The sequence below is a fragment of the Callospermophilus lateralis genome, chromosome 6 (assembly GCF_048772815.1).
Source record: "Callospermophilus lateralis isolate mCalLat2 chromosome 6, mCalLat2.hap1, whole genome shotgun sequence".
NCBI lineage: Eukaryota > Metazoa > Chordata > Mammalia > Rodentia > Sciuridae > Callospermophilus > Callospermophilus lateralis.
The window spans coordinates 110,823,494-110,837,435 of NC_135310.1; the positions used below are offsets into that span (position 1 = coordinate 110,823,494).

At 51.6% G+C, this 13,942-nt stretch overlaps 1 protein-coding gene across 1 annotated transcript; it reads right to left on the minus strand.

Annotated features, from left to right (window-relative positions):
• Nucleotides 1–816: 816 nt before the first annotated feature.
• Capn11 (calpain 11) lies at nucleotides 817–13,563 on the minus strand. The gene is made up of 23 exons (XM_076859506.1): nucleotides 13,336–13,563; nucleotides 12,936–13,005; nucleotides 11,212–11,330; nucleotides 10,170–10,303; nucleotides 9,846–10,014; nucleotides 7,828–7,911; nucleotides 7,650–7,735; nucleotides 7,356–7,430; nucleotides 7,052–7,212; nucleotides 6,689–6,864; nucleotides 5,499–5,510; nucleotides 4,978–5,189; nucleotides 4,639–4,678; nucleotides 4,481–4,546; nucleotides 4,339–4,396; nucleotides 4,178–4,239; nucleotides 3,675–3,743; nucleotides 3,186–3,264; nucleotides 2,974–3,090; nucleotides 2,552–2,610; nucleotides 2,326–2,379; nucleotides 1,923–1,974; nucleotides 817–875 (listed from the first exon to the last, which is right to left on the minus strand). Exons 1-23 carry the CDS (start codon nucleotides 13,561–13,563, stop codon nucleotides 817–819), a joined length of 2,241 nt encoding a protein of 746 aa, XP_076715621.1.
• Nucleotides 13,564–13,942: the final 379 nt, after the last annotated feature.

Sequence of the window (13,942 nt, forward strand, 5' to 3'; positions counted from 1 at the left end):
AAAAAAATTTTAAAGAAAAGTGACTCATAGTTCTGATTTGGGAGTTTTCTGCTTCCCTCCCTCCTGGTTTGAAGTTGGCATCATTTCATCCCAGGTCAAGGGGTCAGCATCTTCCTGGGGTTCTGGGACTGCTGAGATATCTCAAAAGTTCAGAAGAAGCAAGCCTGTAATCCCAGTGGCTCCGGAGGTGGAGGCAGGAGGATCTTGATTTCAAAGCCAGCCTCAGCAATAAGTGAGGCACTAAACAACTCATTGAGACCCTGTCTCTAAATAAAACACACACACACACACACAACACACACACACAAGTTCAAAAGACTGTAGTTTCTAGTTTCTGGACCCCACTGCCCCACCCCCACACCTTTGTTCCTCAGGGAGAGAGCTCCTTGGACAATAGGGAAGATAAAATGGGGAATCAAGCCTTTAAAAGGCGCTTAGAGAGTGTCATTTATCTGTCACAATGGACAGGAGGAAGGAGAGGAGAGGAAATGACTCCTGGAGAGGCGGCGATGGCTGGTGATGAAGGACCCAGCGGGCGGCTTTCCACACAGGCTGATCAGGTTTGGTCTTTGAAGTCATGAAGGAGCCAGGGGCCGGGCATCTGTCACCAGCTCTAGGAGGAATGGAACTCCTGCAGGCCCCTCAGCATTCCAGTGGAGGACCCAAGTTAGGACACCGTAGGAGGGAACTGGAGCCCAGCCGCCCTGGGAGGCTGAGAAAGTGCATAGAGGCGGGAGGATTTGGGCTCCTCTGGGGAGGAACAGTCTCTAATTCAAGGGAGTGTGGGAGCTGTTTCTACCAATGGATCTGAGACGCTCACACACCCAGACCCCAGTATCCCTGCCAGAGACCGGACGGGGAAGCCACCGAGAGATCTGGAAAGACAGAAGTGGGGTCACAGAGCTGCAGTAGAGCCTGAGTCTTCTTGCTATGACCGGAAGCTGGGACTGGGGGTGGGGGTGCGGGTGCCTCTGCAGCAGAGACTCCAAGGTCAAAAGCTAGAGAACCGAGGACCATCCCTCCTCCAGTGAGGGCAATAGTTTGACGGGCAATACTTTTCCAACAACAATAACAACGATTTGAATCTGAATACCTTTAAGGCAGGAATGAACACAGTCCTCACCCCTCCCAACCTCACATCCAGGAGGTTCCTTTCGCGTCTATGATCTGTCTGCTGGCTGCCGCAGGTGTGGCATTTGAATTTTTGACTTTGAGACATGCAGTGCTACCTTGGGGGACCCAAGGGAGAGAGGAGATGATTCAAAGCCATGTAGCCCCTAACTTTGCCAGCCCCTTCACAGCCCTCACTGGCAGCTGACAGTTCCCTGTGCCCCCACCCCAACGCTGCTCCACCATCCAGCATACTGTACAGTTCTTACCCTCAAGGACTGAAGCAAACTTCACATCCTGGACTGCCCACAAATGCCAACAGCGCCCCCTAGCTATTGCAACAGCTCATATTTCTAAGCACTCTCCAGAGGTAAGGTGGTGTTATGGTTTCTATGTGAGGTATCCCCCAAAAGCTCATGTATGAGACAATGCAAGAAGGTTCAGAGGGGAAATGATTAGGTTGGGAGAGCCTTAAACTAATCAGTGAATTGATCCCTGATGGGATTAACTGAGTGGTAACTGGAGGCACGGGGGGTGTGGCTGGAGGGGGTGGGTCACTGGGAGTGTGGGTACATATTTGGGGGTATATATTTGTATCTGGGGAGTGGAGTCTCCCTCCATGTTTTGTGATCACCATGTGAGCTGCTTCTCTCCAATACACTCTTCCGGCCATGATGTTCCACCTCACCTCCAGCCCTGAGAAATGGCGCCAGCCTTCTGTGGAGTCAGACCTCTGAAACTGTAGTCACAGCAGTGAAAAAGCTGGCTGAAACAGGTAATATCTATCACCTTGCCCGGAGGGAGAGAGCTACAGGACTCCTCTTTGGTGTTGGGGAAGTGACCTGAGCCCTGGCCAGTCTTTTCCTGGTATAGAAACACAGACATGGGGAAGCTAGTGGCATGTGCTCTTTATTATAATAACATCCACGGGTGAGGGAAAGGAGAGAGAAGCCATGCCACAGGAGGACTGGGTCAGCAGGCAGCTGAGTGGACAGAAAGCTGGAGGGCACCAAGCAGCTCAGGTGCCTTCCCTATTCTCGGCTGTCTCACATGGGAGAACAGGAGGAAGCCTAACTTAAGTTTTAATGAAATATACTGGGAGAAAATTTGAGATGGTGGGGTTGATCCAGCTACTAGAAGCTGGTGGGGGACAAAGAACCCCTCCAAGCAGGAAGAGCGAGAGTGGAGTAAACACGGCATCCGGGCCCAGCCGACCTGAGAGCTGAGGGCGGCAAGGGGCACCCCAACCTCCTCGGCCAGCACCCGCAGCTGGCAGAGGGAGGGAGCCAGGCTCCAGCAGAGTGCCTATATCATGGTCATCACCAGCCACTGCAGAGAGAATAGACCAGCACGTGCACGGGAGCGGCCGAGTGGGCGGGGCCAGAGCCTGGTGGGCGGGGCCAGGGGCGGGGACATCCCTTCCCACTCCTCCCCCGTGTACCTGCTCCAAGTCCAAACGAATATAGCCAGTGTTCTTGGGATCCTTGGTGAGAAAGTACACTGTTTCAGGGAGGAGGCGGGAGAAAGAGGTCGAGGCGGTCAGTGGTTTAAAGGACCCACTTCCAACAGGGCAGAAGGTCAGAAAATGCTTGCTGCCTTCGGGATAAATCCCCTAACCCAGTGCGGAATGAATGATCACAACCCATATACCCTTGCTAGGAGCCAGACCTGGTTCTGAGTGCTCTCCACGGATCACCTCGTTTACTCGGCACCTCCATTCCAAGGGGGCAGTACCATTATCATCCGCATTTGATAGATCAGGAAATGGAGGCACAAAGTTCCAGCGCCAGCAAGGTGAGCTGGCATTGGAACTGGGGCCACGTGCATCTGGTATGGGGGTCCATGGGCAGGTGCTTAACTCACTGTACATGGCCTTCAGTTTCAGGAAGCAGCTGATGAAGTCATCAAAATCCACAAGCATGTTTTCATCTGCATACCTTGCCACCAGCACCTGCAGCACCCTGTTGTTCAGCTTAATGCCTGGGGAAGAGAAGAGGGGGGAAAAGGCAGAGTCCAGGGCTCTGGACAAGGCATCTGTGCTCCCAGTCCCTAACCCTTTCTTGCCCACTGGCCACCTGCTTTCTCAATTGCTGAGCGCATCTCATAGGAGTTCAAGTTGCCTGATTGGTCCTCGTCACACTCTCGGAAGATCTCCTGAAGACAGATGTGGTAGGGCCATGTACATAGCATTGGTTGAAATCAAGAAATACTGCAGTACAGTTGGTTCATAATAGCTGCTCAAGATCTCCAGTCCCCCGACAATGACCTACCCCATGAGCTCCCAATATTTCTAGTAATTAAGGCACTAATTCCAAGCATTGCAGGAGGGCTCTGATACAGCAGCTTGGTACTTTCTGTAGGCATCCTTCAAGACTAGCTGGTACCTGGGCCATCTTGGTTATTAAACATTTTGACCAGCTCATACATTAGCACTCCAAGACCCTCTCCCATCATATGCCCCTATGGTCAGAGGCTCCAATTCTAGTTTCATTCCTGCTAGTCCCCACTCCTCTAGAGGACACTCTTTCCTGATTCCAATAGACTGTCCTTCTAGGGCTCTTTACCGTCCATTTCTTGATTTTTTTCCACAGGACCTGGAACTCCAAAATCCCCATCTTTCCAGATTCATCTTTCTGGGTGGGAGTAGTCAAGGATAGCAGAAAAGTATATCTTGGGGCAGGGAAGCAGAGAGGCTCACTGCAGGGAGCCACTGAATGGTTAAAAACAGGCATCATTTTTTTGGTACCAGGGATTGAACCCAGAGGCACTTAACCACTGAGTTACATCTCCTTCCCTTTTTATTGATTTTTTTTTTTTTTTTTTTTGAGACAGGGTCTTGCTATTTGCTTAGGGCCTTGCTCAGTTGCTGAGGCTGGCTTCAAATTTGGTATCCTCCTGCCTTAGCCTCCAGAGCCGCTGGGATTATAAGCATGGGCCACCAAGCCTGGCAGAATGGGCATCTTTTCTGTGGCTGGCCAGAGAGGTTGCCATCTCTGGGTCAGGCTTGGGGGTGGAGGACAGGGGTGGGAGAATACCAGACAGGTCCACCCACTAGATAGGAAGATACATCCATGAGGTTGATCATGCGGCGACAGGTATCCAAGCCAAAGCCCTTGATCTTGTATTTGACTGTGAGGGAAGGAAGAAAAGATGGAATGAATGGGATGTGGTTGACGGTGGGGCAAAATATGTGGGGGAAGGGCTTTGAGGGTGGCAGTGGGGACTCACATTTGAAAGCCGTTCTGTTGAGCAGTTTCTGTAGCTCATATTGGTCTATTTCCTTGTCCTAGGAAAGAGGAGGGGAAACTCCTGCTCCGGCCCCTTGAGCCCCCAGCCACACTCCTTCAGCCTCTACCCATGGCTCTCTCACCTGGCCTGCCACTGTCTCAAACAAATTTATGAAGTCTTCATCTATGTCCTTCTTAGACGGGATTTCCTGGGGGAAGGGAGTGGGAAAGGAACCCGGTCCAAAAAATTCTTTCTCCCATGTGTTTCCTTCCAACCCCCAGTCCCACAGCCTCCCCTCACCTCCTGGAGAAGCTCTTCGTAGCTGAATCCATCCAGTTCCCTGGAAGAAAGAGAGTGAAAGCTTAGGGGTTACCAGAAGTCGGGGAGACAAAGGTTTGCAGTGGGGTCTGGGGAAGGTCATGTTGCATATTCAAAGCAACATGGAACAGCTCAGAAGGATCTAGATTCTAGTTCTAGTTCTGGTTCTACTATTAACTGAGACTTCACCTCCTAATGCTTCAGTTTTCCTGACTATAAAATTGGGACAATGTAGAGGAGAACCAGACGACAGCTCCACAAGCTTGATATCCTTCAGTTCCTGCTCAGGGGATCTAGAAGCAATGAGGTATGGACCCTTACCAAGACTGGCTGTGCTTCTCAGTGAAGACCCGCAGCAGGAAGTCAGCTTCTTTGTGTGGCTCAAAGGTAGAAGGGACAATGATGTATTGTCCTGGAGGCAGCCGGAGGTGGTTGCTCACCTCCCGTGAGTTGATGAAGGTCTCTGAGAAGCCATTGTCCTGATACTTCTTGAAGAAATCCTTCTTCAAGTGCACATCCTGGACATTCTGAAACTATATGTGCCCTGGAGGTGGGTGCAGGACTGGCATGGGAGAGCAGAGAGAGAGGGTCCCCCAAAGCAAGCAGCCTGATGGGCAGTGTTGGGAGTAGGTATCAACACCAACCAACCTGTTCTGGACATGGCCCAAAGACCATGCACCCTGGTGTGGTCTCTTCTCTCCCCGACTCCCACCAGGGCCTGAAGGGGCTGGATCCTAACCCAGTGTTTCTCAGAGCATGTTACCAAATCCCACCCTTTGACACTACACATGCAGCGGGCAGGGGTTGCTGCCCAGGAACAAGCCCCATGTCTTCTTCTGTACCTCTTTTGGGACCTAGGAAGGAAAGAGAGAGGAGGTTCAGATTTTGAGAGTGATAAGGTCTGCAAAAGCCAGGTAGAGGGTGCGTTTGTGTGTGTATGAATGTATGTATTTGGGAGGCTCTGATAGCATTAAGAATCCATTGTTGGGTTGGGGATATAGCTCAGTTGTTTGCCTCACATGCACAAGGCCCTGGGTTCAATCCCCAGCACCGCACACACACACACAAAGAATTTATTGTATTTAGCTGGGTGCCACGGTGCCCACCTGTAATCCCATTGGTTCTGGAGGCTGAGGCAAGGAGGATCAGGAGTTCAAAACCAGCCTCAGCAACTTAGCAAGGCCCTAAGCAACTCAGTGAGGCCCTAAGCAACTCAGCAAGACCCTGTCTCTAAATAAAGAACAAAAAAGGGCTGGGGATATGGCTTAGTGGTTAAGGGCCCTGAATTCAATGCCTGGTACCAAAAAACAAAACAAAACAAATAAAAACATCCATCACATTTGGATTGTGAAATATAGTGACATAACGTTTTTTCCAAGGTAGATTTTTTTTTTTTTTTTTTTTTTTTGTGTGTGTGTGTGTGTTGCTGAGGATTGAACCCAGGGTCCTGAGCATGCTAGGCAAGTGTTTACCACTGAGCTGTATGCTTGTTTTTGAGACAAAGTCTTGAAAATGTGGATTCAAGTGATCCTCCCACCTCAGCCTCCTGAGTAGCAAATGATACATGCCACCATACCCAGCTCCAAATTTATAAATTTGTAAAATGGTGAGTTAAATAGAGTTAAATTCAGTATGATTCCAGGGGCAGCGGCATGTGCCTGTAATTCCATGTACTCAGGAGGCTGAGGCAAGAGGTTTGTGAGTTCAAAGCCAGCCTCAGCAAAAGTGAGGCGCTAAGTAACTCACTGAGTCTCTGTGTCTAAATAAAATACCAAATTGTGGTTTGTATACATAGTGGTTGGTACAAAATAGGGGATGTGGCTCAGTGGTCAAGCGCCACTGAGTTCAATCCCTGTATCCCCCGCATCAAAATTAATTAATTAAAATCTGTGAAAAGAAAATAGCAGCCAGAGAGTCATGGCTCTGGGGCGATTGGAACCTGTGCAGTTGGGCTGTGACCCTGAAGAAGGGCCTTCAAGGGAGGAGGCCAGAGGTGAGGGAGCAAGAGTAGCCTGACCCGCAGGGCACCCACTGGGAAGACGACAAAGCCAATGGTGTGCAGCTGCATTCCCTGGGGCCGCGCATGCCGCCAGTTCTTCTGCATCAGGGCCACCAGGCAGGTGCAGACTGGGTCTCCCTCAACGTCCTCCTCCGGGTCATCCTCTTCTGGTAGATAGATCTTAAACTGGGGGTTGGTCCAGAATGTGTCTGCGGAGGAAGTGGATAGGATGGTTTTGCTGGGACAGTGCCTGCCTCCCCTACTGGCAGATGTTGGGATCCATTGGATTGACCCCTGACCTCATGCACCCTGGCCCCCATGACCTTACGCCCCGGGCCTGGGCTAGTGGTGAGTGTGGCCCACTGCTCGCTCCCTGCCCCGAGGCCCCTCACCTACCAGGGTGGTTCCTGCAGCCCCCCGCGGTGCTGCCCCTCCTCCAGCTGCCCTCATAGAAGGTGGTGTGCCAGGAGCGCTTGTGGTCCCCAGAGAGCGCATCGGGGGTGAGGTTGCAGATCTCCAGGAGCGTGAAGTTGTTCATGAAGTCGTAGTAGGATATCCTGCAGGAGGGTGTCAGTGCATACCCACACCCGGGAGCGCAGAGGCCCCCAGGACCTCCCCACTGGAGGCACAGGGCGGAGGGAGGAGGGGAGCTACGGGATGGGGCCCGGGGGAGTCAGGAGTGGACCAGACACAAGCTCACCAGAACTCCCCATCCTCCTTCTTGTTCAGCAGCTGCACCCGGAGCTTGGAATCCACCTCCTCCCACTCTCTGGACCTGCAGGAGAGAAGGCGGCAGTAGGAGCCAGGTGGGCCAGCCTCCCCACTGGCCTCCCTCCCCTACCCCTGAAGGTCTGCCTCCCCGGGTCCTGAGCCAGGAGGATGGAGTGCCTTCAGGGGGGGGGGGGGGCTTGCCCTGGCACACAGTCAGTCCCTCACTGCCTTACTCCTGGGCCTGCTGTGACCTCCATCCCCCACCTGGGTCACGGGCACCTACTCGTCACTCCAGGGTCCATTCCACTCAACCCGGCCCCAGGGATTCTGGATCCGAATCAGTGTTTCCATCCTGCCCCTGAAGCGGATCTGGGAGAGGCATGACAGGCAGGGGCACCGGTTAGGAGAGAAGTGCCTTCCTTCCTGCTATCCTCAGGGTGGGGCTGGCTGCCAGGACTCACATCCTCAAGGCCGGTCACTGCATAAGCATGTCCTCTCACCAGCATTCGATGAGTCATGGACTCCATCTCACTGTCACTAGTGACCTACAGAGCAGAGGGGAAGAAAAGGCATTCAGGATCTGGACCGGGGCACCCCAAGAAAGGTGAGAACTCTCAAGGGTGCTTTCTCACTGAGCCACATCCCCAGTGCTTTATAATTTATCTTAATTTTTTATTTTGAGAAAAGGTCTTGCTAAGTTGCTTAGGGCCTCAATAATTTGCTGAGACTGGTCTTGAACTTGTGATCCTCCTGCCTCAGCCTCCTGAGTCGCTTGGGATTACAGGCGTGCCCCACCATGCCTGGCCCTTGGATTCTTTTTTTTTTTTTTCTTTAAAATTAAACTTTGTATTTTGAAGTAATTGTAGATTCACATACGGTTGTAAGAAATAATACAGAGACAGAATAACACCTTACAAAACTAGACAATGTCAAAACCAGGATGTTGACCTTGATGCAATCCATTAACCTTGCACGCTTTCCCTAGTTTTATTAGCTCTGAGTGTGTTCTGTGCAGTTTTCTCACGTGTGTGGTTTGGTGTGCCCACCACCATAATCAAGTACTTCTGTACAGTCAAGTATAGAACATTTCCCTCACTATAAGCAGTCCTTATGTTGCTTATAAACACACCCATCTCTTTTTCCCTAGCCAACAACAATCAAGAACTTATTCTCCAGTTCTAATATTTTATCATTTCAAGAATGTCAAATAAATGGTTGCTGTGTAATCCAGCAACTTCAGCAACTTGGGAACCTGAGGCAGGAAGATCACAAGTTTTAGGCCAGCCTCAGAAACTTAGTGAGACCCTGATTCAATATAAAAAAAAAATAATAAAAAGGAAGTAACTTGGTGGTAAAGTGCCCTTGAGTTCAATTCCCAGTGGGGAAAAAAAAAGAATATCATGTAATGGAATCACAGAATCAGTGTGTGACCTTCTGGAGTTGACTTGTTTTCATTCAGCTAATGTCCTAGAGAGCCAGCTTAGCTGTTACAGCTATCAATAGTTTTGTTTCTTTTTATGGCTGAGTAGTATTTCATGGTGTGTAATCATCACAGGTTATCTAGCCATTTACCTGCTGAAGGACTAGTTTGATTGGCTTTTTTACTACTATGAATAAAGTTGCCATAAGCATCTGAGTATGGGGCTTTGTGTAGACCCCAAATCTTAATTTATCTATGATAAATGACCAAGAATACAATTGCTGGGTCATATGGTAGCACTCTGGGTTCATTTTTTTTTTTTTAATAAGTATATGTTGGGTGCCTATTGGATGGTAGGTCTTGTCTAAAGTCCCAGGGTCCAGCAGTGGATGATGACACAAATAAGGTCCCTGCCCACATGCAACGTGAGCACTGTGTGAAGATGGACTGTGAACAGATACATAGGTGAGCAAGACATTTCAGGTCACAATAAATGTTGAAGAAGAAAATCAGAACAAAGTAGAAGCCTTGCGTGGTGGCCCACGTCGGTAATCCCAGTAGCTCAGGAGCCTGAGGCAGAAGGATCAAAAGTTCAAGACCAGCCTCATTAACTTAATGAGGCCCTAAGCAACTCAGTGAAAGCCTGTCTCAAACAACAACAACAACAAACTTGGCAAGGCCTAAGCAACTCAGCAAGACTCTGTCTCTAAATAAAAAAATCAAGGCTGGGGATATAGCTCAGTTGGTAGAGAGCTTGCATTGCATGCACAAGGCCCTGCATTCAATCCCCAGCACCGCCCCTCCCTCCCAAAAAATCAAAAGGTCTGGGGATGTGGCTCAGTGGTTGAGCACCCCTGGGTTCAATCCCTGGTGGCCCCCTAAAACAAAACAATGTAGAAAGTACATCAACTGGGAGTCATGGAAGGCTGACCCGAGAAGGGGACAGCTGAACTGAAAGGGGAGTGAGAAGCTATGCGAACAAATAGCTGGGGAAATAGCTTTCTAGGTGAAAGCAGCAACAGGTGCACAGGCCCTGAGGCAGGCCCAAGCTTGGCTTACTTCAATGGAGCAGCCCATGAGGGAGGATCGATCCATGGCCTTCCTAAAGAGCCTCAGCATGTTATCAGGGGGCCTCAAGAGATTGAGGCTCTGGGCCACTCCACCGGTGAAGTCCTCAAAGCCCTCCGTGGTGCTGCCCCCTGCCAGTGCTTCGTAAGACCCGCTCAGCCTGTGGGTACAGAGATGGAAGTGTGAGGACTTGGGGAGGGAGGAGAGGGATGCCCCGTGCTGCATACCACGCCCCGCCTCTTTCTCTGCCTGAAGCAGCCCACTGTGGGGCGGCCGGCGGGCAGGGCAAGCCCCCCTGTGGGCCCGGGCACTTACTTGGCGTACGCCTTCTCCAGCAGGGCGCTCCAGAACTCGGTGCGCTCTGAGGAGTGCACAAACACCAACTTGGCGTTCTTGGTGGGCAGCCGGTCATCCACCACCACGTCCATCCACTGCCCAAACTGCCAGATCTGTGGGCACCAAGGTGGGCCTCGGTGGGGCAGGGGCATCGCTCAGCCCCCGGTCCCCAGCGCTACACACACACACACACACACACACACACACACACACACACACACACACACACACACGCCACGTGGGAATCCTGTCACCTGAGCGCCTCCTGGTGGCCAGGCCCAGTAACACATCAGCCAAGGAGCCCCACTCCCTGCAAAGACTGAACAGTGGGGGAAAGACCCAGAAAATCTTAAATCCCGACCCCACAGCCTCCTCCCCGTCCTGCCTGGTCTCCCGGTGACCCCATCCCCTCTTGACCGAAGGGCCTCCTCTAAAAATAGGCAGCTTTGCTAGGATCTCTGAGATCTTAAAATCTCCTACTACTATTCTTAGAAATATTTTATGACATGGGTAATTGTCCAAATGTTAGTTACTCAGGGACAGATCACAAACATTAAGTGACGGGGATTACTGACATCACACACACACACACACACACACACACACACACCCCACGCATACACAAATAATGAGGAGGAGAGAAAGAGAAGGGAGAAGAACCATGAATTCATAACTATTTTCTTTGGGGGCTTAAACAATCAGCCGACGTGATTTCTTTTGGAAACAGTTTCACTTCTTTGATAATTAGGCCAAAAGCCATCCCAGTCATGTTATTTTTGAAAAAGGAAAATAAAAGCCCACTATTCAGGAGGCCCGCAGGCAGGAGGGTCATCAGTTAGAGGCCAACCTGGACAACTTAACAAGACCCCAAAAGAAAAAATAAGAGAAATGTCTGGAATTGTAGCCCAGTGGTAAAGTCCAACTCCCAGACCATAATAAAATAAATATGCACCTACAAATTCTCTCTCCTTCGCTCCCCACGCCCCCACAGAGCAACTCTGGTTCTCACCCTGCTGCTCACCTGAAAATGGAAGATGCCCGCATAGTTTTTCCTGAAGCTCTGTTCCCTGGGCACCACTCGGTACAGCAGTTTGGGATACGAGGTGAGGGAGCCAATGGCAGCCAGCAGCCAGCAGTCCCCTGGAAGGCAGGCAGGGCTTTTCCCCTGGAGCACCCACATGTGTGGGTGGATCCCTGCCCTGGGGGAGCAGGAACCTGGCCTTGGCACCTCACTCCCAGCAGAGCCGCCCTTCCTCCGCCCCCCCCTCCCCCCCCCTTCTGTTTTGGGAGACAGTGACAAACTGGAGCCCTAAGCTTGTGTCTGGGGGAGTTCCCGGGGAGGTGGTTTTGTTCTCAGATCTTGCTCCCCTCCCTGGGACCTGCTTTCTTTGGGAGAGAGTCAACATGCTCCTGTCCCCCCACCACAGCCAGTCTCCCCTCCCACTGCTCCCTCCCACCCCATGAGCACACTGGTGTAGTGACAAAGGTTCCCAGATGTCTCTCCCTCATGTCACCCTCATTCTGTGGAGACCCAGAGGCTCCATCTGTACGCCAGTGAAGTCCCCAGGACTAGCTGTGCATGGGGCACAAGGGCAGTGTGTGTGGCCTGAGGCTTGACTTAAATGGAGCCTGTGGGAGGACAGCACCATGAGTCACCCACTGCCATCTGCCTCTCGGGTTCAGCCCTCATTAGTGGGCCAGGAAGCAGGTGCCTGGGTGGGCCCCCAGGGCCAGGCTGAGCTGAGGGCACTGGCAGAGCTCTGTGATTATCAGTGACCTCCCAGCTTCCTGGAGGGAGGCAGAGGGCAGGAAGGAAAGTAAGTGTGCCGCAGACCCACCAGCACGAGGGTCTCCTCCTAGAACCAATGCCCCTGCAGCCCAGTGAGCCACAGAGGCAGCCGTGGGGCCCCAGGTCTCCTTGGACTCTCCCATGGCCACACACCCCTTTTCTCTGCCACAAATGGGGACAGACTTCATTCCTAGGGGAAGCCAACCCTGGTTTCATCCCTAAAGAGGCAACAGGGGGTTTGGAGGAAACTGAGGAACAGGACCAGGCTTAGGAAGGAAGACCTGTGGGACAGTGGGTCAGATGGAGTCAGTTGCTCTCTTATTTGATGCCCTGGATTGAGTAGGCTGTAGCACCCGCAGTGGTCTGAAAACCTGTCCACAAAAGTTTGGCTCTCCTTCCTTCAAAAGATGGTGCCTAATTCTCATCCTCTTGAATGTGTACCAGACTCAGGGCTTGCTTCTAATGAATGGAAGTCACACTGTGTGACTCCTGAGACCAGGTGCTAAAAGGCTTCCTCCTCCGCCTCTTTTGGATCTCTAACTTTGATCCCATGCTGTGTGGACTCTCAAGCAAACCCACGAGGAGCCAAATGGCAAGGGACAGAGGCCTGCCAACAGCCAGTAAGGCACTGAGCCTCCTGCTCAGTGAGGGCGCCATCTTGGAAGCAGACCACCAGACTCAGGGAGCCCTCAGAGGAACACAGCAAAGCTGAGGACCTCAAGAGTGGCCCACTCAGAGCCGCTTAGCCACGCTGGTTTGGAATTCCTGACTCACAGAAACCTTGACATAAGAAATGCCTCTTGATGTTTTTAACTCACTAAGCATTGAATAGTTTATTATTATTGATACAGCACCCCGACAGACCCCCTCAAACCCAGACTGCAATAGGTATCCCCACCAACCCTCTCCCCGGCCTCTCTGCAGTGGAGACCAGCTTCCCCCTGCTCCCCACTCACCGAGTACCCCTTGGCAGATGTCTGTGGGAGAGACCCCATTTGCGATGAACTGGGGGTTGCTTGCAATATCCTGCAGTGAAGGAACAAAGGTGTCAGGGGGCCCAGGACACCTGCTGCCTGCCGCCCTCACACCTTTACTAGGGACTGGTGTTCCCTCCAAGTTCCAGGGGGATAGATGAGAGGAGGGAGGGGGAGGTGCAGGACCCACGGGACATGGCTAGGCTGGGGTAGCGGAGCTTGGTGAGTGACCACTCAAGGGTAACCTGTGGCCAAAGTGCATTCAGAACTGTCCCCAGCTCTGATGGAGGTGGAACCCAGGGGCCAGGAAAAGGTGGTGTCGGGGATTGGAGATGATAAAAGTCCCCTCCCATGAGCCCACACCTCCCCCCACAGCGCCCACCTTGGGCCGCTGCCACAAGATGTTCTGAACACTCCTGGAGTTGGGGCCCAGATCCTTGAAGCCCAGGGAACTGGGTACTGCAGGGAATATGGGGTCTTCAAACAGCTCGCCCATGCTAAGGCAGTCTGCTTGCAGCTCCTCAAAGTCCTGGTTTCTGTAGTTTTGGGCATTGTTGTGTTGGCCGAGTCCCTTGGCCTTGAGTCGGTTATGGCTTATGTGGGCAAACATGCCCTTATTAATAAAATCGGTGTCTGCTCAATAATAAAAAGACAGACAATCTAATTATAAATGGAATTGATATTTTTCAGAAGATATACAAATGATCAAGAGTCACATGAAAAAAAGCTCAGCAACATTCATCATCGGGGAAACACTGAGTCAAGACCACAGCCAGGCGCTGTTGCACACTCCTGTAATCCCAGCAGCTTGGGAGGCTGAGGCAGGAGGATAGCAAGTTCAAAGCCAGCCTTAGCAAAAGTAAGGCGCTAAGCAATTCAGTGAGAATTAATAAAATAAATAAAATCAAAATAGGGCTGGGGATGTGGCTCAGTGGTCAGGTGCCCCTGAGTTCAATCCCCTCCCCCGCTCCCCCTAAAGAAAACCCCCA